We start from the raw sequence: 25,437 nt of genomic DNA, 5'->3' as shown, positions 1-25,437 counted from the left end.
TCCAGGCTCTTGTTTGAGTCACAAAGAGTTCTGTGAAAATGTCTTTGTGTGTATTTGCCTCCTACATATCTTCCCCCCAGGACCCACTGAGCATGATGTTGAACAGAGGCTGCAAGGGTCACACTGGTGCCATAAAGGCCCCACAAGTCAAAGACAGATGCATATCAACTTACACGACCACAGAGCCCTGCATTCAGAAAACAAACGAAAGAAGACCTCCATAAACAGAAAGACAAAAGCCCAGAGACAAGGCTAATGTCAGACACGTCTTTAACACTCTTCCCTGGACTTTACATCAGGCTCCCAGATGCTTTATGTGGTGTTGTCACATGGATAGGTAGAGGAAGGTAAGCTCAGCCACCTGCAGACTGGAAGCTTCCTGGCTCCACCACTTATGGAAGTCCTTCTGGAGCTTGACCTTTGACCTCTCCAACAACAGCTGCAGATGCTCAATCTCGGTCCTCAGCGCTTTTAGACGGCCAACGATGCTCTTGTAACTGACAGGAGAAATTAACGGTACTGAATTCATCTTTTGTCCACGTTACGAAGGATCTGCTGTATCCAATCAATGCAAGCAGGGTCTTGCCATAGTAATTCATTAAAAAGCGCTACAAACTCACCCTTTTTTTCCTTCCTCAATGTGCTTGCAGAGGTTTTCTTCAGCTGGATCAAACTCCTCCTCAGACCCTGTGTGACTTTCCATGACACCTGTGGTGTAGAATTGACAGGTTGCAGAGATGACAAAAGAGTTAAAAACAAAAAAGAAACACGGTCATGTTTTATATGAAATGACAAGTGCAAGATTAGAAGCTGAGAATTTGTGCGTGTCATGAGTCCATCGGCTTCAAAGAAAGCATTTAAACTTTTGGCCTCGGATAATGGAAACCAGGCTGCTGTGAAGAGCTCTCTGATGCGGAACTCCAAATAACAAGAAAAGCCTTTGGGTGGGAGGTGTTTGCATGCTTTGCAACCAGGTTTCCCCATCAAAGGTTTTATGTCACTGATCAAAACAGTCAGAATGGAGCAAATGAAGGCGTCTTAGAGCCTGAGCCGCCCAGTCTTTGGCCAGTAAGCTTTCATTCACTGAGGCTTGCTGCAAAAGCTTTGAAGTGGCCACCAGTAACAGTTGAAAAGGGGCCACAATGTGCTCAGCGTTTATCATCCTGTTTTGAGAAGAGTTCAATATCAAAAAGATGATAATAAAAAGACCTGATACTTCCTCAAGCTGCAATCCCAATGCAAAGGCAAGAAATGTGCAGAAATGTGGTGAATTATAATTGCTTCGCATGTTTGTTGTTTAGATGTTGGTGTGGGCAGAAGTTATAAATAATTTTTACCATAAGCGGCCCTCTGTCTCCTCCGCACATCCAGCTGCTTCTTCAGTTCAGCTGAGAGAAGGAGAACGACAACAACATTTTTTAATTTCCATCAAGAGACTCAAAGCACATCAATCTCCAAGGCCACTGGGCTTCATAACTTAAAAAAAGTCACCTGGTTCCACATGATTTCATAAAAGTCAAGCGAGTAAATGTATGACATTGTTTATGAAGAAACATTTTGGATTGTCATTCACCTACTTAAAACCCCTGCAATGCAAAACAGTTAAAACCCATGTGCTGCCTAATACAGGGAGTCCTCATTATAACCCAGAAGAAAAAACATTATTTCAAACAGTATTCTTGATGATCGGCATGTTTGATTTGGTAAGATATTCCGAAAGCTCTCTCCCAATTTATCTAGGATTGAGAGTGGCACCAGCTAAACTTCTAACCATAACAGTTCTTTCAAATCTCACACTTCGTTTTTGTAATTCAACTGTAATCAACAATCTCACGCAAATCCTAAAGCTCCCTCTGGAGTTGGCCTGTCAAACTCTATTCTTCTTAGACATTTGAACCTATGATTTATTTCCAGATGATTAACCTTTTCTGCACATTTCTAACTTCTTATTTTTACTCTTGAACTCTACTAGACTGGCTTTGCATGACTTACAATTCAGAATAATTCATATTTACCTTATTTATCTTATAAAGTGCGTGAATACAGATCACCTAAGATCTATATGATCATCATCATCATCATCATATTGAGCCAAGAATAGAAAAAAACTGTGTGAAACTGTTTGGAGGAGTATGAGGCCTCACAGGGATTACTTCTATATACAATGACCTCATAAGTTGAAAATTTTCTCAAGTTTATTATGATTATCTACTATACAGTACTGCAGGAAATAAATCCAAACAGAACAATAGTCAAGATGGTGCTGATTTATAAACTTCCATTGTCCTCTAAATGAAGTCTTCAGTAAGCAAAGAAGCAACAAGAAGGAGGCATTCGGGTGAATGTTGATTCTTGTGGCTATAGTGCAGTCTTCACATATGGACAAGTCATTTACTGTTGCTGAACTGAAGTGTTTAATTACATTGTTGAAGAAATTGGTAATAAACTGCTTCGGTAGTAGAAGACAGTTGTAAGTAAAGGGACAAAAATGTCCAGGGATGCTTTTGCCATAAGAGAAACACAGGATACAATTTCATGTTTATTTCATGTTCAGATCAGAGCCAGACTATGAGATAAAAGCAGTGTTGAATGGCAGTATCTTCTGTGGTGTTTCCATTAAAGTCCCACAGGTGTCATTCACTTATAGGCGCTGCTGTGCTGCAGCTCTTTGTATAATACACAACCCTATCTCAAGTGGAAATCAGAAAATGGGAAATCCAGATGAAGTATGTGGGGGGAAAAAAGGGGTGTGGGTTTCTGTAACACCTCACATGACGCCACAAAATGGTTGGATTAGAGCTCTTGCTCGGCTTTCTCCTGTGGAATACTTTAAATCTGTTTGCAAAGTGCCCGTGTAACCAGCTCGTCTTGCAGGACCACTTTTCTGAGGGTTTCAGTAGACAGCAGAGACATGAATGGATGATGTGAAACATTACAAATGAGCAGCCCTGACACAGTGTGCCCATGATGACAGTGTTTTTCCAAATGCCTATGGAGTATGAAGCTGGGTTGTGTGTGGGTAGCTGAAAATGTAGATGTACTGAGACGCCCTGTGGCTTCGCATTGTGGTGAGGTGGGCAGCCTGAAACTTCACTAACAGACACAGCTCTCTCAAACATGACCCACAACCCCTTTCATAATAACATAAAAGGATTAAAAAATATTTATGCCATGACCACGCTATGATGACAGGGTACAAAATTGGGGCAGGGAGCACGTGAAGGCAACATAAAAAGCACATTTTTTTTGGTTGGCTTTTGTCTTCACTCTGATCCGTATATGGTCATGGCCAAAGTATTCTTTAACAGATCTGTTATATTCGCTCGAAGCCCCTGCATGGCCCCACCCTTTTATTTAGCCATAAATTTTCCAAATATCTTCTGTGTAAACTCGTCACACATCTCTCTTCACATCTCTCTTAAAGGCTCATGGACTGCACCCAAGCAACGATCTCTTTAAAATAGGTTTGAAAAATGAACTACAAAAACTGCAGTTCTTCTAATGTCCACTTGAGGTGGGCTACAAAAGTGAGTACTGTATAGACTCCTATGTTACAAATCAAACTTTAAAGCTGAACTAACCATCTTTGCAGCCTAGAACAAACTTTTTTTTAAAAACTTACTTGTTTAAATTCTTTTAAGGAATAAAGTTTGTATTATTAGGGGCGTGGATTCTAACGCAGCCAGTGTTTTTGACACCTTTCTGAATACTTTTAATGCAGCTGTCTGACAAAAATATGGCTCATTTACAGACAATCCAAGAAATATGTTAAGTATGCTCCAGTTTTAGTTGGTGAAGTTAGTCTATAGATCCATGTCTTTGTCTCCTGCCTTCCTCTGCCCACCCGGTCACGGCAGATGGCCGTCCCTCCCTGAGCCTGGTTCTGCTGAAGGCGTCTTCCTGTTAAAAGGGAGTTTTTCCTTCCCTTTGTCGCCAAAGCTCTTGCTCATTGGGTGTCATATGATTATTTGGGTTTTGTCTGTTTTCTCTGTATTATTATAGGGTCTTACCTTACTACATAAAACACCTTGAGGTGACTGTTGTTGTGATCTGGCGCTATATAAATAGAATTGAATGGAATTGAATTAAACTGAACTGCATGTAGCCATCCAAGCTAACCAGTGTCTCATTCAAACATGGTCACTTCTGGCTCAAACACAAAAAACAAAAACAATCAAAAAACAAGAAAGCAACAGGTAAAAAGCTCCAAAACAACACAATAGGTGACAGCACCATCTAACCTTTATGTACAGTCTGTGCCTGAATCAGACAATCTGATTCAATGATTTGGACCAGGATTAGACTAATAACCTAAACAACTAAATACCATACCACACCTACCATAAATGCAGCCAAAGTTTGAGATAGAAAATGTTCAACAGTAACTGTGTGAACTGTGTTTACAGTAAAAGACTGAATACTGGCCAAGGGACAAATATCTCTTATTTCTTCAGGATCTGCAGGGTATCAGTGGGAGGGAGGAGACACCATATACCCAATATGACTCTGGTTTCAAAAGGGTTAATGTACAACAGATTTATTTTTTTACCTGTCCCACCAATGATCAGAGAAATAAAAAAGAATCAAAACTTTTTGGTCACAAAAGCCATTTCAAGTCCCAAAACAGACCAAAACAACAACAGAAATCCAGGATATTTGTCAAGTATAGGTGGGGTGCAGACTTCAGTGCTTCTATTCTCCATCCAGGACAAGATTGTGAGCTCAACACCAAAAACTCTTCCAAACCACACAGGGTTTCCCCCCCACACCACCGTCAGTAGACGTGCTGTCGACTTTAAAGGCTGGTTTCAAGCTACAAGCCTCAATAAATATTTGGTGATTTTTGTGGCCGGGAGGTTGAATGTGATATGCCACATAAATACCAAAGTGAGGTGAGATTTGAGCACCATACTTGCAGCCCAGCTTTCCAGCATCTGACCTATGTGTAGATGAAGAATAATATCCACAAAGTAATCTGGTAAATGTTTGAAATTCACAAGACAAATAAAGAACCGCAAGAACACAGGAAGCAGGATTTGTTTCTATTAAACAGAGAGCTGCACTAAACATTCTCCATTTTTGTAGGACAGCTGGGTTCATGCTGCTGTTAACTGAGGCTTTGACCTAAACTATGGACTTTTTATAAACCACTTTAATATACGGCTGATAGCACAGGAATTAATCACAGAAACAGTCAGCACAGTAAAATGCAGCTCATGTTAACAAAGACTACAATATTTCTCTTCTGGTATTTGTTCTAAAAAGTGTGGCACATCTCCGGCTCCATACTCACTTTTCCTGCATCTTTGGGTCACTTTAGCAAAGGTGAAATCAAAGTGATACCAAAGATGGTGTCACATGCTCGGCCCAAATTCCTCAACAAAGTAAGAAACAACAGAACCGCCCCACCAAAGGATGTTAAAACTGGTGTAAAAATAGGAGGCGTGTGTTTCTAGGAACATTATATAAGAAATCTGGAATTTAGAAATTTTTCTCAGGAATAAATATATAACCAAACCACTTGAATATTCAGAAAGCGCTAATGATTTTGATTTAGGACAACCTCCTGCCTCCACAAACGTGCATTTGGAACTGTAGCTGCCTTGTAAAAAATACGGCAAAGTATTACTGTGCTGCAGAAAACAGAAACAGAAAACTGAGACATAAAACAAAACACAGGAAAACTGAAAGGCATCACCAGAATGACTATGAAGTAAAACAAAGAATGAAAAGACTCAAAGATGTCACAGAAAAGCTTGCAATCTGGTAGAATAAAAGAAATCAATACAGCAATCCAAGAAAAATCCAACAAAAACCAAAACCAACACTCCCGGACTCTGACAGCTGGGGTTCTTCTACAGTAAATTAAAATAAATAAGAATGTTCAGAATCTATGTTCTTATACAGTGGTTTTACTGATCTAGGTCAAATCTGCACATACAGTATCTATAGCAGCGTAGCATTGGCAACAGACTAAACAGGATATTCCAGACGTCCATCTCCCTAACAAAATGTTCTGGTTCCTCCAAGAATTTCCCAATCCAGATAACATATATAATTTCTCCCTTTCCAAATTGGGAATGCTCAGAAAACCTCCAAAGAAACAGAAGAGCAATGGCTTTATTCTGAGCCCCATCCATCCAAACTGTTCACCTTATGTGTAACCCTGCATTCATGAGCTCACTTTCCTCACTGCTGCTCAGATCTCAAGTACCGATGATGACTGAAACATAGATTGACAGGTGTATCAAAAGCTTAGCCTTCTGGAACCATGAAACCACGCTCTCAGACTTTGAGGTACTGATTCTCATTCTCGCCACTTCACACAAATTGCTTTAGTGGGAGCTCAGAATCACATCCGTCTCATACTCCTGCTACAGAAGATGTGCATCTGTGACTTTCTAAAGAGATATCTCTTCTTTCGACCTAGGGTTTCAGAATGCGTCTCTGCAGTAGGACTGATCTCTAGAGTCATAGTGCGGCCAAGAAATACAGCATAAACTAGAGACTGATGCTTCCTCTAACCCTCAAGTTGAGTCCTTTAGAAAAAAGCACCTCATATTATCCTAAAAGTTTCCATGTTCTCCTTTAACCATGAGACACAGGTGGTGTAAAGTTTCCGAGCAAACCCTCCAAGATGGCATTAAAACACAGCGAGCCACTTTCCAGCCACTAAAAACACCATCTCTCATCCAGGAAGAATGCAGCTCTGTGCACCTAAAAATGTAATAAGCTTTGACAGCATTGAGATGTTTGACTAAGATGAGGAATGTGGATAAATTAGTAAAAATCCAGTTTTTCCTCGCTTCAGCCTCAATGTGTGGTCTGCAGAACACATTTAAAGAGTTAATAATCTGCATGCTGCCAGGGTTGATTTCTGCATGACGTGACAGATTCGTCTATGTCAGCACCTCATGCAGTGAAGGCTAAAGACAAAAAAATTAATTCAGAGGGTGATAAGTGTGCACTGGCATGTGTGGTGCTAACGGGCAAATGCTACTAAACCACTGAGCGTGCTCAGAGGCAGCGCTGATGCCAGGCGTTGGTGTAAACCTATCCATTTCAACGGCATGTGAAATGAGCCACAGACAGAGCAGGGAAATTTATAAATGTAGCTTGCAGTAGTAAACGCAAACCAGATAAAAACACATTTTAACTGCTCTGAGTTTACTGGAAAGTTCAACCAAACATTAATATCATTTAAACCCACTGCCAGCGGCAACAGGACTCGGCTTTTAGTGTTTCTGTAAACAGCAGCAGGTTATGACACAATACTGAGCTTCTAACAAGGCATCTTTTATGATTTCTATATTAACCCTCTCGAGGCAGGCGTTACCGATTTGCAACAGTTAAAAACTAACAACCTGATTACCCCACATACATATTTTATGAGGTTTTTTTTACTCAGAAGTACCACTGCAGGACTTGGTTGTGCATTAGCAACAAAAAGTTTAATTTGAGCTTGAGAGGGTTAAAGTGCACCTTCTCTGCTTTTCCTATTTTTTCTGTATGGAACAGCTGTAGGAGTTTTTCAAATGAAGGGTTTTTTTACCTGCACAAAACTGAAATGAAAAAAATAAAGAAACGCAAAAGTAACAAAAGGAAAAAAACAAGAGAGATCGGTAATAACTAATAGTTAAATGCAGAGAGGTGTATAAACACATAGTGAGAGGAGAAGAAGAAGAAGAAGACTCAGTGCATCTAGCCTACATCAAGAAAGTTATCACTGGAATGTTTTCAGATGTCTGTTGCTATTTAACGTAATTTAGCTCAGTTCCTCAAAAGGTTCTGCATTCTCAGAGTGTTGTTCTTAATGGAAGCCCCATCTTGTGTCATAGAATGTCGTGTTACATGGAAGTATGACGGACTCCTAGTTCAGCTAGTTTCAGGCAGAGAATGAACTCATAAACCAAGTTTACAATACATAAGAATTATTTTGAATTATGACTCAATTAGAGTCCAGAAATAAAAAATATTTACTTGGAAATAAGAAACAAAGTGCAGATGAGACAGTCTCTGTCTCATCTGCACTTTGGGTCACTTGTGGGCATTTAGAAGACACACATTGTGTGGTGAATATAGTCCCAGACTAACAACATAAGGCTTAGAACCACTCAGCTTTGGCCTAAGCCAATGCCAAGTTTACCCGTTATGGATATTACACAGAAGAGCACAAGAGTAACAGCCAAGTAAAAAGCACAGGTTGGAATCTTCAGTAACCAGAAATCCAAATGTGGAAATCTTCAGGCTGTTTCAAATGTATTAATATGAAACTTGTTAAAATAACTGACCAAAATAACTAAATTGGGAAATATTCAAAAGTAAAGACACAAGACAACAAATCCAAGAAAAATAAAACTGCATTATTGTCGCCTATTGTCAGACAGAAACAGGTGACGTAAAATATGAAACTAGTTAAATATTAAATATTAATCGAGCTGAGGACGTTATGTTGCCATAGTAACATCAGAAGCTTCCCAACATCAAATCGACGCCCTTTCAGCTTCTTCCTATACAGTGGTATAAAAAGTCTTTGTCCCGTTCCTTATTTCGTATTTTTTTATTTGTCACACTTAAATGTTTCAGATCATGAAACTAATTTCACTATTAGACAAAGATAACTTGAGTAAACACAAAATGCAGTTTCTAAATAAAGGTGTTTCTTATTAAGGGGGAAAAATCCAAACCTACATGTGAGGAGCCGGAGCAAACACTGTTTTTACACCACTGTATCTCCGAACACACAGAAAAAGAAAAAACCTTTTGAAACATATAGCGAAAGGCTGTTGCTATTGCAGCATGAACCTCCAAACTGCTCGCTCTTTGGTCTTAGCTTGCTTCATGCTATGTTAGCTCTTCTGCTGCTGATGTGTGGCGAATTAAACACAGAAGAACACACCACTGAACTAAATGGAGCGTCTTATCAACTGTATCTCAGTTTCCATTAGGATGATCAAGTCCTTTTGCACTGCTTCCCAGCAATTTGCTCTCCAATGTGTGCCTTTCTCTTGTTTTGTATATATCCCTCTCTTCTGTTTGCTATTAATTCCTGATGATGTCTTTACTATTTATATCTTTCTTTTGAATAGAGGGCTCTATTCTATTCTATGACAGAAGACTGCACACCTGAACTTTACGCAGCTCTTGAGTGTTGTGTTGTGAATGTGTTTTTCAAAAAGAATGAGAAAACTTACTGATTCTGTTTCTGGCTTCATTCAGTTCCTCTCCAAGTTTCCGGGCCTCTGCTGATCTGTTCAAAAGAATCAAAGAATTAAAAGCAAAGTTCACCCCCAAAATCACATTTACATATGCTTCCTCTGGCCTGTTGTGCTGTTTATACATCTGGATTGTGGAAATGTCTTTTGAGGATAGAAAATCCACTGAAAAACAATACAACAATAATGTGTCTTTACTAGAGATGGACCGATCCGATATTACGTATCGGTATCGGTCCGATACTGAGGTAAATTACTGGATCGGATATCGGAGAGAAATAAAAAATGTAATCCGACCCGTTAAATATCAAAAAGCACCTCACAAAACTTGCGACATGGCGTAACTCGGCCCATAACCCTAGCACGTCGGAGCAGTATGCGTGATAGAGCGGCTGTGTGTATTTGTAGCCTCGCTACCAAACTGGCATTTCATCTCCGAGGAAGTTATCCCAGAGAGAAGTAAAGCAAGTGTGTAAGTTCATCTCTGAATGTTTGTAAAGCATTTCCACGTTAAGCTTAACAACCGATATATGGAGAGACTGCCTCTCTCTCTCTCTCCCTCCCTCTCCTATTGCTACTTCAATCATGAAACTGCTTAATGATCAGCTGATCGGCTTTTCTGTCTCGAGTCTGTCTCTCTTCTTTGTTTTTGGCCCACTTTGCACCAGAAAGAGAAAACCAGCGGCTGAACAACAGCAGCACGTTTAAGCTTGATAAGCTGTTGTTAGAATTTATTTAATATTACTTTCTACACCAGGATCTTTTTCTACGTAGCTGACGGCTGGTAACTGTGCAGGGGCGGATCTAGCAAAGTTTAGCCAGGGGGGCCGATAGGGCATGAACAGGGAAAAGGGGGCACAAAGACATACTTTTCTTTCTTATTCTCATTTAAAATGTCGAGCTTTTAATAAATAATTATCTGAATCTTACAACCAAAGTTTTAATCTCATGTAAAATGTATAGAAGTCCATTACTGTATATAGTAACTGTTAAGTCTAATATATCCTAGTAAGCTGTAGTACTTTTTCCTTTGGGAAGATACCATCTGTGCAGTCTGCAGTTCTGTTGAAGAAAGATGTTGAATCTATTTAATTATTCTTGAAAAATAATTGATTTCTGTGCAATTTTTTCCAACCTGCATCAAATTAAAGTTGATTACGTCGATTAAGCATCATGAGGTGGGGGGTGGTTCCCTATTTTTTTTTTTTTTTTTTTGCTGGGAGTTTGCAACCCTATTAGTTAGGTTGCTTAATATTTCTGCTAAGTACTCTTTAAAATACCAGAATAGAAAGGATGGAGCAGGTTTAAGTTTATTAGATTGATCAGTATTGCTGAACTATGAAATATTTTGGGTGCAGTGTATTTTTTTACATACAGTTATAACAGAATAGCTTTAGTGTTGTTATTTATTTAAACTTGAGTATAAACTTATACAAAATGCAGCAAGATATTAAAAAAACAGTTTTATTGATTAAAAAACACACTATATCGGATTCATATCGGTATCGGCAGATATCCAAATTTATCGGAATTGTTATCGGACATAAAAAAGTGGTATCGTGCCATCTCTAGTCTTTACATAAATCATTACCTAATCATTCCCTTAATTTGAGCAGTTTTTTGTAGGACTATTTTCTTTCTACTGAAATACACCCACCAGCCATGTAGAAGAAGTCCTTGAATGGGACATAAAGGCTTAATATGTCAAAAACAACTATACAGAAACTGTTGAAAGTATTTGCACTGTTGAAACACTGAAACCTTTAAAACCTTAAATCTCTCTCTAGCACTCGTTTTAATAATCCTAATGAAAATTATCAGCCCTGCTTAGTAGTCAAGTTACAGTGCATTCGTGCTTCACTGAGATAAAGAGGAAAACAGGCTTTCAATCCAATTTCTTCTAAAAATTACTCATTTGACTTTTCAAAAATGTTTTGGTTGTTCAGACCAAATGTAAAGCAAAGCCTTTTCTCTTTACTCACACATATACAGTCACTTAAATGTTTCCAGTTACAATAAAACAGCTTCAGAACTTATCAAGAATTTCTCTGATTTCCTTCACTTTCCTGCAGGCCCTCTTCTTTTTCTTATTCTGCTTCTATATCAAAGTGAAGTAGAGTCACATGCTCCTCCATTTCTGATTCTGAGAATTCTGGAAATGGAAAAAAAAAAGATGTGCCCACCTTGACTGATCCACCCAAAAATCTTTATGTCCAAAATGCTAACTCTAAGTTTCTTTAAGTTCCATACATAAGTACAAAGTAAAATGTAAAATTTAATGGAACTCAAACAAAAGAAACTACCTTATTTGGATTACATATTTCCTTACTGATTAATTATCTGACTAAATAAACTTTTGATTTTATATATGTAATTTGAATTTTACTCAAAACTATTGCTGCGTGTTTATGAGGGCAAAGAATCATTTTCCTGAGTGAACGTGACTTTGTTAACCACATTCATGTGACCACTCAGACTGATTCCTGGTGTTAGAGAAAGAGGTGCCCGAGAAGAAAACGATATCCTTGAAATGCTGAACTTTGTGGTACTGCTTATACGTTGAAGTAGTCTGCCTTAATTTGGGCATTATCAGGATAATATTTTGTTCTACTAGTCATAAACCTCTGTTTCAGCAGACTCTTGTTGTCTTCAATGGTTAGGTGGTCTTCATGGTCTCTTATGAAGATCTCAAAGGCCTCTTGTTTTCCCATTGACAGCTTGGGGCCTGAAAGAGAGAGAATAAAAATCAGCACTGAGATGCACAGTGTGCTTTATTTTATGAATCATAAACACTGTGTATATCAGCAGCTCCACGGTAAAAAACATCATCTAACTTGAGCACACATGCCAGGTCCTGCTGTGCAAATAATAATGGATAATAATGGATTGGATTTATATAGCGCTTTTCAAGGCACCCAAAGCGCTTTACAATACCACTATTCATGAACATGTTCCCACATTCACCGGTACTCGACTCCAGTCTGGGAGCCAGATGTGCGCTACAGAGCTCTGCTGATATGGCTGATTATCGCGGCATTTGATGATTAGCGAGAACATAAACACAAATATAAACAGCAGTTCTGAACATGTCAAGATTACATAGCGGATATACCCCACCCCTCGCTGCTCAACCTCAGCAGTGCATCGCACATCAGGAAACATGATGTTGAACTTCCTGCTCACTGCTCAAGTTTTTATTAAAGCTGTACACATCTGCTTTAAATACTGCACTTCCACCAAGGGGATAAAACACAACACAGCAGAGAGCGTTGATTTGGTCTCCCTCTGAACATGCGATTGAATTAGAAAGGCTGGATTGTCAATTTTTTTTCTCAGGAAGGTTCCTAAAGGAGTGAAATGACCCAGAAGCATCTGTGTGGTAACCATTATGCACCATCTCTGCGTCCAAATGCTCAATCACCTGGAGTCTAACTACAAAGCTATGGTTAGATTAATATAAACACATTAGCAAAGGAAGGATGTTTATTTGTAGGTTAAATAGTTCTGAATAAAAGTTCTTGTTGAGATTCCTGATGGGCAGAGACAATTGTCATCATATGGCAGAAAGAAGACACCAAAATCTGACCAAACTCGACCTAAGAAAATCCTTGAGAAGAGCCCATCCACAAGATAACGTTAATGTCACTGCATGGTTTGGATTACTTGCTTGAAAAGTTCACATCCTGACCTTAAATACTGACACTGCAATCTTAGTCAGTCAACTGTGATTTTTTTCTGTTGCCTCCTTAAATAACACAATGAGATCCATACAGATTATATTGGTATTAGGGAAAAATCTTACAATTAGTGCAATGTTATTTTTCATGCTATTACATGATAATAAACCTGTTGTAAAACCTTTATTTCTCTTAGTTTAACACAAAAAGCTAAACTTGTATGTAGACATTAAATGACTGGGAGCTATTTATTATTTATAAGTGCTGCATGTATCATGGTGACTGGAATTCACTCTATTTTTTTTATGTTTTATTAAGAAGGCAGAAAAACAAGTTGTTGTTTTCCTCTCTGTTACCAACTGTTTTCCAACTGTTCCTTGGAAAATCCAAAATGCCACCATGATTTCCAATAAATCCCCGCATCCCCCGTTAAATCTGTGGACTTATCCGTTCTAACCAAAGACATTCGTACACAGGACACTAACTCATGAGATTAATCGTAGGACAGTTAGGAATGCTGTTTCTTTATTTTTGGAAAGTCCTGATTAAAACCAACTTAGACTTGCGCTACAAGAGCCAAACTCTACAAATCAGCATGAGGGGTTCTTGAGGGGAAATGCACTCCGGTCGACTCTTGTAAAAAAGCAGCATTCCAGGAATATCTAAGGGTGATATAACATCATATTATGTTGTGCTCACAGAATTTGTGGGGTAATGAGATCACACGGTCCTCAGGCCAACTTTCCTCATTTTTCTTTTCCGTGCTCCAAGTGCAGACAAACCACAGAGGTTTGAATGTGTTGTGACTGTTGTTGCTGCTTCAACAAATTTTAGAGGTGAAATGCCAGCAAAGAGAAGAAGCTAGGAGCTTTCACAATTATTTTTGGGTGAATTTTATGTTCCTACTGCACTTTCTCACTCACTGAGGTGTCTCCATTTGGTCCAGATCACAGAAACATGTGGACGGCCTGCTCGGCCTGCTAGAATCATCAGCGTCTCATTACAAGCTAGCCGGATTTACGTTAAGATCTCGTCTCATTTCTGGTTAATTTAATTCTTTAACAGTCTGAGCCACAACAGGAACACCTTGTCTTTCTATCAGCACTCTGAAAAGAACAGGAAGGAGACACTGTACATCTGTACCTCCATAAGACTCTAAACACTCCTATTAGTCCTGTTTTCATTGTACAGCAAACGCAGCAGAAATCCAGTTCTATGACGTAATGTGCGCAGAGTGCTTCTACAGAGACAGTGGTAATCAGAAAACCCTTCCTAATGTCCAGGTTCTATTATGTGTTGGCTGAGCTAGGAGGCCAACAGAAGGAAAGAACAGAGTCTGACAGTATGGCTTTCAATCTTCACAAATAGTTTCCATGGAAAGTTCATCATCATTATATTTACAGTGCATCTTCAGGGGACAGTGGTTTTCATCCAGCGACTGCAGCAGCAGGACCCAAAGATTAGACCTAATTGAAATGTACATAAACAGTCAGCGACCCTCTGAGCATGCGGACATGATAAGTGTAGCGCATTTGTTTTAAATTAAGACAGAATAAAGAACAATGATCTAATGTGCATATAGTTTGAGTCTCCAAGTGGGTCATGGAAACCAGCCGCTGCAGATGAGAAACATATGATATCTGCTCTATTGTTAAAGAACTGCGTCAACTGTGTGTCCCTCTGGTATTCTGCTCATTCTGTGTATTTCATAAAAATGTATTTAGAGCACACATAAGAAGACGCACAAGGACAGCTGTATTTTTCTTATCCTTTTTTCTCAATGCGTTACTTTATGGGTCTAAAAATTCAATAGTTAGGTACTGATTTACTACTGTGGCATATTAAATAAAGGTAACAACAGAAATAGTAAGGTTTTTGGAAAGAGTGCTAAAGTGCTTTGCAAAGAATAAGAACATATAATAAATAAATACAAAGGAAAAGCATGTTTTGAGCAAAACAAACAAAACCCTTAAATAAATAAAGGTGCAAGCTGGCTGAGGGAGGTGGCATTTTCTGAAAAAAAAAAGTTGATAAAAAAAATAAATAAATAAGGGATTCTGATTCTTTTTTTTTGTATAAATGAAATAAAGTAAATAAAAAAACAGATACTATAAATAAATAAAGCTATACAAAAAGTTAACTGTCAGCTAATAATAAAATTCAAAAATCCTAAAATATTCTAAAAATGGAAAATAAATAAATAAATAAACAAACTGGGGAAAGGAGGTTTCTACAAGATATATATTTAAAGGCACAGGCAAAAGTAGGAATAAATCCGACATTTTCTGATATGAAAGTTGTAACTATTAGGAAGAAAACCTGTGAAATGAATAATAATAATGATAATTAAAAATACATTGATGAAGGGAGGCAATATTCTGAAAAACAAAAGGATGAGATATGTAAGATTAGACTTCAATTTACGTGAAAAAAATGGACATTTAGAAAAATGAAAGCCAAAATAAATAAAGATAAAAAGCTGAAATTCTAATCCACCAGCCTCTGTAAAACTGTAGTTTTACTGCATGAAACTGCAGAAACAACAGATGTTGCGCACAAAGCCCGTCTAATTCAGCGTGTTATTATGTTCTGAATCCACCCATTTTATGACAGTGTCTCTTTAAAGCTTGAAATTAGAGTTAGAGTTACAGTTATTATTATTTTTCCCTTAGTGAATTTGACTGCAACAAAATATTGTGCATTTTTCCTCAAAAATCTAATCTCAGAGTTTGAGAGTTTTTCTCAGAAATGGTCTCTTTTTAAACAGAGAATAAAGAATGGACCTCATAAATCTTTGTAGAAATGCAGCATGAACACCAAAGTCTAAAAAAACCAAATAAATAAATATTGACCCCACCTGTGCGCCACATAAAAAGCATTTCAACTGTAGGAAATGTCTTCTCTGATTCTCCTGTAAGTACTCAGTGTGGTCTTAAAACCTGCTTCCCAAAGTTACAGAGTCTCCCTGGACAGCATCAGGCTGAAAGAGTCAGGAATTTCTCATGAAGTGTGAGAAAATTGGTTGAACATTCCTGAGTGGACGTGTAACTACTGCAGGAGCTGGAGATTTCCGAAAGGGGATGTGCAACTTTCCCCACAACAGAGTGGACAGTACTAATACTGTTGGCAAAACTAAAAAATGTAGTCATTATATAGTCTGGTTTAAGAATGAAGTCATCTTCAAACACCATCTCAGTCTGTGACTCCACAGCAATGCTAAATCAGTCTTGGTCAGCATGCCGTCCACCATTGTTATAATTCTCCAGCCTGGAAAAGGGCACACATTTTATTTTCTTGAGGCAAGAATGCTGCAGTCTCCTTATTTCTGATGTAAACCAGAAGTGCCTCTTTCTTCTACAAAGAGTACAAAATGCTACAAAGTTGCTTAGGTCGTCACCAATGATGACTCAGACGTATGTAGCACCATACCTCTGAGTCTTTATGTAGCACCAAATCACAACAACAGTTGCCTCAAGGCACTTTATATAGTAACGTAAAGACCCTACAATAATACAAAGAAAACAGAGAAAACCCCAACAATCACATGCCCCCCTATGAGCAGGCTCTTTGGCGACAGTGGGAAGGAAAAACCTTCCTTTAAACAGGAAGAAACCTCCAGCAAAACCAAGCTCAGGCAGGGAGGGCCATGGGCTGCGACCGATTGGGGATGAGTGGACGAAGACAAGACAAAGACATGCTGTGGAAAAGAGCCAGAGATTATTAATAACTGCAACAACATAACCACAAAAGGAACAAAAGAAAAAACGAGAGATTAATAATAACTAATAATTAAATGAAGAGTGGTGTATAAACACATAGTGACTGAAAAAGGTGACTGTAGAAAAAATACTCCATGCATTTACAAGGGGTCAACCACAGTGGTTAAATTTTGATATTTAACTTGCCACAGATTTTTACACCAGATGCCCTTACTGGCGCAAGCATCCCTCCAACGTTGCTCTGTGGAGAAAAGAAGATACTTTGAGAAGGAAAGCCATTTCTGCAGCACTCCACCAATCAGGCTTGGATGGTAGAGTGACCAGATGGAAGCCACCCCCCACTAAAACTTTGTCAGACTGTGACAACCCACATGGAGTTTGCCAAAAGGCACCTTAAAGACTCTCAGACCATAAGAAACCACATTGTCTGGCCTTATGAAACAAAGACTGAAGTCTTGGGGCCGAATACCAAGCGTCATCTGGCCAATACTATCCCTACATTGAACATGGTGGTGGCACCATCAAGCTGTGGGGATGTTTTGTTTTTTTCGAGGGAAAGATGAATACAGATTACAGAGACATCCCTAGCACACAGTCAAGATAACAAAGGAGTGGCTTTGGGACCCGTCTGTGAATGTCCTTGAGAGAGTGGCTCAGCCAGAGACCAGACTGAACAGCTCTGGAGAGATCTGAAAATATCTCTGCACCGATGGAGCCTGAGAGTCCCCAAAAACAGGTGTGCCAAGCTTGTAGCATCATACTCAAAAAGACTTGAGGTCGTAATTGTTGCCAAAACTGCTTGAACAAAGTGTTGAGCAAAGGCTGTGAATACTTATGCACAATTAGTATGCGAACCTCAAGAAAATACTTTGTCACTGTGGGTATTGTTTGCAGAATTTTAATGTGAAAATTTGAATAGAACTGATTTTGGAGGCTTTAACATGACAGCTGTGGATCAGCTGTAGTTGCAATGATCTATGATCATCAAATATATTTTCACAGCTGTTAATATACCTGGATGGACTGCCCAAGTAAAACTAAGAGGAATCAGAATCCATGGAAGTTCATGTCTCACAAGAGAGAAAGAAAGAAATAAAATGGCCTTTTGAGGCCGAATGAAAACAAATCTTCTGCTGTGACAGCCCATATAATAATGTTAACTGCATATCAGATGATCTAATACATATGGAACATCATTTATCAGTGATTTTAAAAACCTCTGTTCATGGTCTTTGTTCCTTCTATAGTCCTTTATGGAAAGACTTGAAGTGTGTATTTTGTTTTCAAACAGGCTCTTCTGGTCTTATTACTGCACCGGGCACCATGACACAAAAATGTCAGAGAGGATGAGAGAGCTGTGGTTAGCAGAGACAAGAGCGCAGGCTTGGTTGGATGAGTTTCTGGCTCATACCGAGCCTGATGGCTATGACCAAGCTTGTTACAAGGGCTCAAGTTCATCATCACACTCGAGGCTCCACTTAACCAAAATTAAGCAGGAAAAGCCAAATGAATGCCGCCTTTGGCTGGAGAGCTCATCCAAAAGCTTAACTTGCTTAACCTCAGCATTCCCCTTACATTTAAACCAAGTTTATGTCTAAAGAAGTTATAAGTGAACAGACTATCAAAGAGAAGCTGCAGCTGAAGTTTCTACTTCTAAAGCTGCCACCTTTGGGTCATTGTTATCATGTATCTTTAAAGTTTTAGTTCATAAAGGCTGTCAACCACACTTAGGTTGCCAGTTAAGTAAAACAGTATGGTTCTTTATTATGTACACATTTGCCAAAACGAAAGAGTAAATATCCTCTGGCATATTTACTTATGTATTTATGCATACATTTTTGGATTTGAATTGAGAACTACAAACAAATTACGTATTTGGCATTCATAGACAGGATCTCAGGGCACACTCAGAGTAAGGAGGGTGTTGGTTTTAAGAATCTAATGCAGTCCTTTTGCCTTTCTGAATATGACTGTTAGAACGCACAGTTGACAATGAGGTGACAGAACATAGTTAGCACCATCAATGGGAGACCATGATTCTCATCCAAAAACAGGAATGGACAGCTGCCTCTGCACTAGAGGAGAGTTGTTGCCAAAGAACTTGAGTATCATGAGATAGGTACTGATACATACAGGTTCATCTTATCAGGATATCTAGTCGTCTAACTTTGGATGGTCAGTTGGGAGGAGACCCAGACTAAAGAGATTATACAAGATGTGATCAAAAAATTCTGGGATAGATCTATTTTTAAAAAAAAATCTAGATTTCAAGATCATCTCTTTGTGCAATTCTGGACAGTATGGCTGCTCACTCTGCAAATGTTCACTCATACTTGTGCCTGTGCAGTGTGTGCTGGATCGCTTCTGGATCTACACAGAAGTATAGAAAGTTGTAGGGACGCAAATTTGGCAAGTGGTTCAGGGGCGTCTGTGAAGATTGTGTTAGTGTAGTTAAAAAAAGCTTTTCTCAATGTGTTTTGTACAAGCATTTGATGGCAAGCACCACTCTTCGATGTCGGTTGACAACCTCGCCCTGAAAGACAATTTTATAGTGCACAATTGCATGCTTCTTTTCTCGCTGCTCAGCTGAGTCACTGGTTTCAGGATTGGAAACTGGTCTTGTCTACTGAAAACTGGTTGTTTGTAGCAAGAGCTCCTATCACAGTCATCCGTGGGTGAGGTTTTTTATTAATGTGCGTACCATGCTTGACTTTGAGAACCGTGGGCGCAGAATACAAATATTCATATTGGGACTTCCTGGATGAGATCTGGGCAAGCAAGAGACAGCGATCTTGAAAAGGAGATTAAACATATTTTAATCAGGTAATCATGAAGCTCATCTGGCTTGGCAGCTTCCCGTGATACTGAGGATGAACTGGATGTAGAAAAATGCGAGCAGGACTTCTGGAATAACCTTTTTGGCCTGCTTCACAATGGACAGTATTTAGCAGTTTGTCTTCTAATAGCACAGACATTCTGTCTCTAAATTAAGTGGATGCTTACTCAAAAGTTGTCAGTCTAGGTTTAGTGTCCTGGTCACATCTGCGTAGCGTCTCTTGTATTTACATTGCAGAAGTCTTGGCACACGGCCTCGGCTTCACGTTCCAGTCAGTATTACAGGTTTTAAACCCATCAGCTTTTCATCAGCAACAAATTACAGGTTTAAAATACAGTACTGTCCTTTTAATACATATAATCCTACTCATGGCATTGTGTAGAAATAAAGAAAAGGGTTCTGGTATGTCAGACCCTTACCATGCAGTAAAATCCACAAATCAGGAATTTGTTATGGCCCAGAGACACACACAAAAGGCACAGTGAAAATCTAAAAGACCACAAAAAACAGCCTACATTCCAACCGAGAGAGATCACCTGTCTGTAGACTCAGCACCTAATTTTTCAAAGCTTAAAAAGAGTGAGTGTGACGCTTAATGGAGTCAACATCTGTGAAAATTTGATTTAATTCATACAGTGCTTTATTAGTCCATGTGGGACAAGACCTGTTCTGAATACTTTGGTAAGCGTGAACAGCGTTAGTACTAGGTCAGCTCTATTTCTGAGGAATATTACCCAGCCAGTTTTCATTTCTTACTTTTAGTCTTGAGCACTGATAGCTCACATATATCAAATACCACACCAAATGCAAAAATGACATTGGTTTCACTCTCAACATGTGGACAAGTGGACACTTGTCTTTAGAAACACTGAAATGCTCTCTTTTCATGTATTAAATGCTTTTTGAAGAGATTGTAACATAATTTAAAACAATGAAACCTTCTCTAACAGGCCTCTAACAGCCTGGACTAAAAACATTCCATTCTACAAACAGTTACATTACTAGTTAGTTGATGGATGTTTTTCCTTTTAATTTTGTTGTTTTGTTTATTTTTTTTTTTTGGGGGGGGGGGGGGGGGGGTATAGTACAAATACTATACCAATACTATACCAATTTACAAAAAGACATTTTCTATTGAAAGTAGAAAAATCTAGAGAACATTAGACAAGAAAGGAATTACATCAGAGAATGTTTGTCTATGTTATTTTTTCCTTGAATGTACAGACAGCTTTTATTGAAATAAGCCCCTCTTAAATACCACTAGTTGTACTACCTGTTCTTTTTTTTCAATAATTTGGACCAATGAACTCCTTTTGAGTTGGTTGAACCAAGTTATATGGCCTCATTTTAAGGCCAGAAATTGCTATGTTTAGGAAAACAACATCTGAAAGAAGCTGGACCTGATTCACACTTTGACTATATCACAACATATCAGCAGTCTTTCAAACACTATTTTGCATATGTAACAAGTAACATGCCAAATCTTTCAATACTGCCTTTTAAGACAAGGAGAAAACCTTAAGGTTGACGTACCTCTTTTCATGTACTGTATAGCTCGTCCTCTGTGGTCTGCTGAGATGGTCTCCATACTTCCTTCTTGTGACGGCTCCACCGTGGACACACTCGATGTACTCTGACTCTGGCTGTTGGTGATGTTTGCAAGCTGAGCAGCAGCATCCTGGGCTCTTTTTTTCTCCTTCTTCAACATCTTAACTAGGATGCCTGTCGCAAGGAATTAAAGAATGCTCTTGTCTTTGTTTTGGAGGTAAGATACTGCAAGAAAATCTCCCTCAATTCAATTAGACAGATCACAAATCAAAGAACCTATGTCAAGCATCTATAAGGACAGTTAGGTAGCTGCTCTAGAGTAAATTTTTGACAAAATTGTTATAAAAGTATTCCCAAATGTTTCAATATTTGATAAAGGCTGTGCTTCTGTAGAGTTTCCTAAATGACATCCGACCTGAGAGATACAGGAAGGTGCAATGTCTGGGATGAGTCAGTGGAGAGGAGCCAAAAGCCTGCAGAGATGACACTCCCAAGAATTTCTTGGGAGTCTTTTCCCACTGATGTGGTTGTCTGCTTAAGAGTATAACTGAGAATAACTTAGTGACTGCACTGACTCTTCTTAGATCTTGTCCCAGGGCTGGTTCGAGCTGACTACTCTTAGGTCCAAAGGTATTTGGACAAGGCCTCTGGCCTATAATTTAGGAATTATAGCAGTTTTTATAGTGCATCCCTTTTAATGGGCTCAAAACTAACTGGACACATACGTTTCATGGCCTGTTAAACTAGGAATTAACTCTGAGGGGGAAAACAGTACAACACAGAGCTAAGAAACACACTACCATGTGAGGTGAGGACATGACAAGGGACAAGGGAAGGCTGAGACAATAAATACACGGCAGGTAATTAGGAAGACTGAAAACACCAGGGACAACAGCTGCGGCATATCAGGGGAAGTAAAATTCAATATGAAGCACACAAGATATAAGACTATCATATTAAAACAGTAACTAGACGCACGCACGCACACACACACACACACACACACACACACACACACACACACACACACACACGCACACACACACACATACAGACTGAGACCCAGACTAAAATGTGACTCTGACAAAAGATAAATACAGAGATAAGATGGGAACACAATGAGAATACACAAGGGGAAATGGGAATGGAAAGACCTAAGAAGAGGATGGCCAGTTTAGAGTTTAGCAGAAAACAAAGAAAAGAGTCTGCACAGTTTTACAAAAAAGCACCAATGAAACCAAGATTTACTTGTATAATGGGAAGAAAACAAGACAGAAAGAGCTCGCGATCTTAGGCATACCACATTATCAATCAAACATGGTGGAAGCAACATTACAGTATGGGCATGTATGACTGCCAGTGGAAATGGGCCACTAGTGTTTATTGATGATGTGACTGCTGATTCAAGCAGTAACACGGACTCTTAAGCGCACAGGCCTATAGCCTTTGCTCAGATTCAGCCAAATGCTGCAAAACTAATTAGACAACGCTTGACAGTGCAAATATGATTTGCACTGTAATGACCCAAAGCATACTGCAAAAGCAACCAACGAGTTTTCAATCCAAAGAAATTAGATATTATAAACTGGCCAAGTCAGTCATCTGATTTCAACCATAAGGAGCATTTTTTTTAAGTTATTAAATGCAAACTTGAATACTCAAAGACTCACAAGAAAGAAACAATCAAAGGTTGCTACAGTGAAGGCCTGGCAGAACATTTCAAGGGGGAAAACAGCATTAGTTGATGTGCATGGGTTCTGGACTTCCTGCAGTCACTGACCACAAAAGAAAAGTGTAGAAAGTTATCCTTATAGTTAAAATCGTTTTAAAGGGATTTTATTTTATATTAGTAATATTTTCATTTCAACGTGTAACCATATTTTGATTTATTTATCCTGTGAATGGCCCTTCCCCTAATTTATTAGTCAGCATGAAATAAGAGTTGCCTACCCCTAATTTGGAGTCACACAACTAACAATGAGATCTGCAGACATCTCACTATAGTCAGACTATAACCGCGGGGGGATTTTTAAAGACAAAAACGGCATAACTTAACTTTTATTCCCTTCAGCCATGACAAAAGGGGATGTCAGTGGAAACAATAATATGAAGAAGTAGTCTCTAATTACAATTTCCATTGAAATAAAACATACAGTGTTCTCAAAACTGCCAAAATCTAAACCTAACACACTTCCAAATGACCTACTGTAGCCAACATTTACAGAAAAAGAGCCTGTTTCTGTGGGTCCTGTGTCATTGATTCAAACAAGTCATTACTTCAAACCGCTGTTCATCAGGTTTTTCCATTATTGGCATCTGATATCTTCATTTATGCACACAGCTACCACAGAAGTCTAGTGGAGATAAAAACTTCTATAGGAGTAAGAACGTGAGATCTGTGGGCTGTTTCGCATGCCATGTGGTGAAAATGCTGCGGTTAGATTCAGCTCGTGATGTTCTTCTCCTCCTCGGCTTTTTAGTCATTCTCTAATATACTTTCCAACAAGCCAGACATTACAGGAAATACACAAAATGCCTTTAAAATTGCCACACATGGCAGATGTTTGATTTCATTCTCAATGGTGCCACAAACTACTCCAGTTTCAATGTACCACACAATGTATGCAATAAAAATTATAAGGAACAATTTGTTTCCCTACTCTTTACATTTACAAATACAATGACAGTATTCAAGGAAAGGAAATTAGTGCAAGCAAGTTGAACTCGTATCTTTTGGCCAGCTTTGCCCCCAAACGGGTCAAATATTTCTGTTTCTTGCCAAAATGAAGTGTTAGTTTCTTCAAAGCACGGTCATGACCATTCTCTAAAATATTTGGAGCCATGATATTTTCCTGACCAAGCAACCGAGTCCTCTCTGGGCTCAAAACCAACCAAGCTTTAATGGCCCTAGCCCAAAGATATTTTTCACATTTTCACCTAAGTAAAAGGAGACCCAAACAGCTCCAATGACAACATCTTGGATGAATTGAACAGTGTAAAACGAATCCAAGTACAATAAATGATCAAAAGCTGATGTTCTCCACTGAATGTGTAATAAGTGACAACCTATGGTACTGCTTTAACAAAGACAGGGCATCAGCACAGGCCTGTCAATTTTAAGTTGTTATCACAGATACGCAGTGAGAGACTATAGTTACTATCAGGAATGAAATGAATGTACAATACTAACATGAGAGGTTTTTTTTGGTTGTTTCCACGTAGTAATACATGATGCTTTGAGGGCTTAGTATTTACACCAGTGATGCCTTGAGTGATAGCCATGTTGCTTCTGGATAGATAAGTCATGAGATCTCAACACGATACACCACCCAGGTCTAACTAATCTATGTTCAGTGGTGGCTGAGTATAGTGTTACACAAGTTTTGAGCACCTTTGATCTATATCACCACCCACCACAGTATTTGAGTCACAAATGAGACTGTCAGTGATGTTGTCGCTCATACAGCTCACAATTCATCACAGTTCACAAGTTATTTTTTACACTGCAGCCATGAAGTGCACAAAATTACAGGTGGGTCTAAGTATTTTTGAGATGGATGCTGCAATTTGGGAGGTCAAGGACACAACATTTCTTATTACCAAAGAAAAGGTGAGAGTTAATTGGCTAAAGCCACCCAGTTGTCACTTTGATTATTGTAGAACATGTATTGGATAGGTCATTTGACTTAAATCCAGACTTTCTGATGTCAGTTTAGATGACCGACCACCGAGAAGCTGCTGTAGAGATGGAAAAACTGGCACAATGCAAGACAGAGACGTGTGTCAGCATGCATTGATATAAACTACAATATATACACTTTGGGTTTAATTAGCATAAACTTTGCTTAAAAAAAGTGTAAATAAATAAAAATCACCTGAAAACATGAGTTGCTCTGGAGTGACAGTCACAAACAAAAACACTTTCCTGTTAGGAAAACTCGGGATATTCAAGCTCCACAGAAATCAGGTCAATATTTTCTCTATAGGATCATTAGCATGAAATTTGGATTCTATTGTTTTATATCTCATAAATTCAGATTTCTCTGAAATTTGCCGATCCTTTGTAGTCATCGTTTTTAAGGTGCAATGTGACCACATGAGCTGTCCTCAGAAAACCTTGTCATTTTGACATCGGCTTGTTTTATTTGTCACCCTAACCACTGTGCTTTCTTCGTTTGTTTAAAATCTGCTATGTTTGTTGCTTCTCTGTCATCATGTTACTGGTGGATATCTATTCACTCTTGCAGAGTCAACTAAGCAAAACCAGGTGCCCTAACTCCCATGCAGATAGGATGCCCCCCCCCCCCCCCTTTGTTTTACTGGGAACTTTCCCATAATGAACCCTGTGAGGACTCCTCAGTGTCGCTGTAGAGCCAAGGGCGTAGGACATTCATACAGACATGGGCAGCACAGTAATTAGCTAGTGGATACAGGTTTGAAAT

The 25,437-nt window shown here is 38.9% G+C and overlaps 1 protein-coding gene across 1 annotated transcript in view; it reads right to left on the bottom strand.

Annotated features, from left to right (window-relative positions):
- The window catches only part of kif6 (kinesin family member 6), a 73,847-nt gene that overhangs the window by 4,747 nt on the left and 43,663 nt on the right, over window positions 1-25,437 (bottom strand). The window contains exons 13-18 of the mRNA XM_006799402.3: window positions 20,981-21,169; window positions 11,838-11,940; window positions 9,195-9,250; window positions 1,338-1,388; window positions 621-708; window positions 362-497 (exon numbers count right to left, since the gene is read on the bottom strand). Of these exons, the coding sequence (XP_006799465.2) occupies window positions 362-497; window positions 621-708; window positions 1,338-1,388; window positions 9,195-9,250; window positions 11,838-11,940; window positions 20,981-21,169 (623 nt within the window). The remainder of the gene's footprint in view (window positions 1-361; window positions 498-620; window positions 709-1,337; window positions 1,389-9,194; window positions 9,251-11,837; window positions 11,941-20,980; window positions 21,170-25,437) is intronic.

The sequence above is a fragment of the Neolamprologus brichardi genome, chromosome 19, assembly GCF_056152115.1.
Source record: "Neolamprologus brichardi isolate AB-2024 chromosome 19, ASM5615211v1, whole genome shotgun sequence".
Lineage (NCBI taxonomy): Eukaryota > Metazoa > Chordata > Actinopteri > Cichliformes > Cichlidae > Neolamprologus > Neolamprologus brichardi.
Note: the sequence above shows the minus strand (reverse complement) of the source record. Positions and strands in the feature narration are given on the sequence as shown.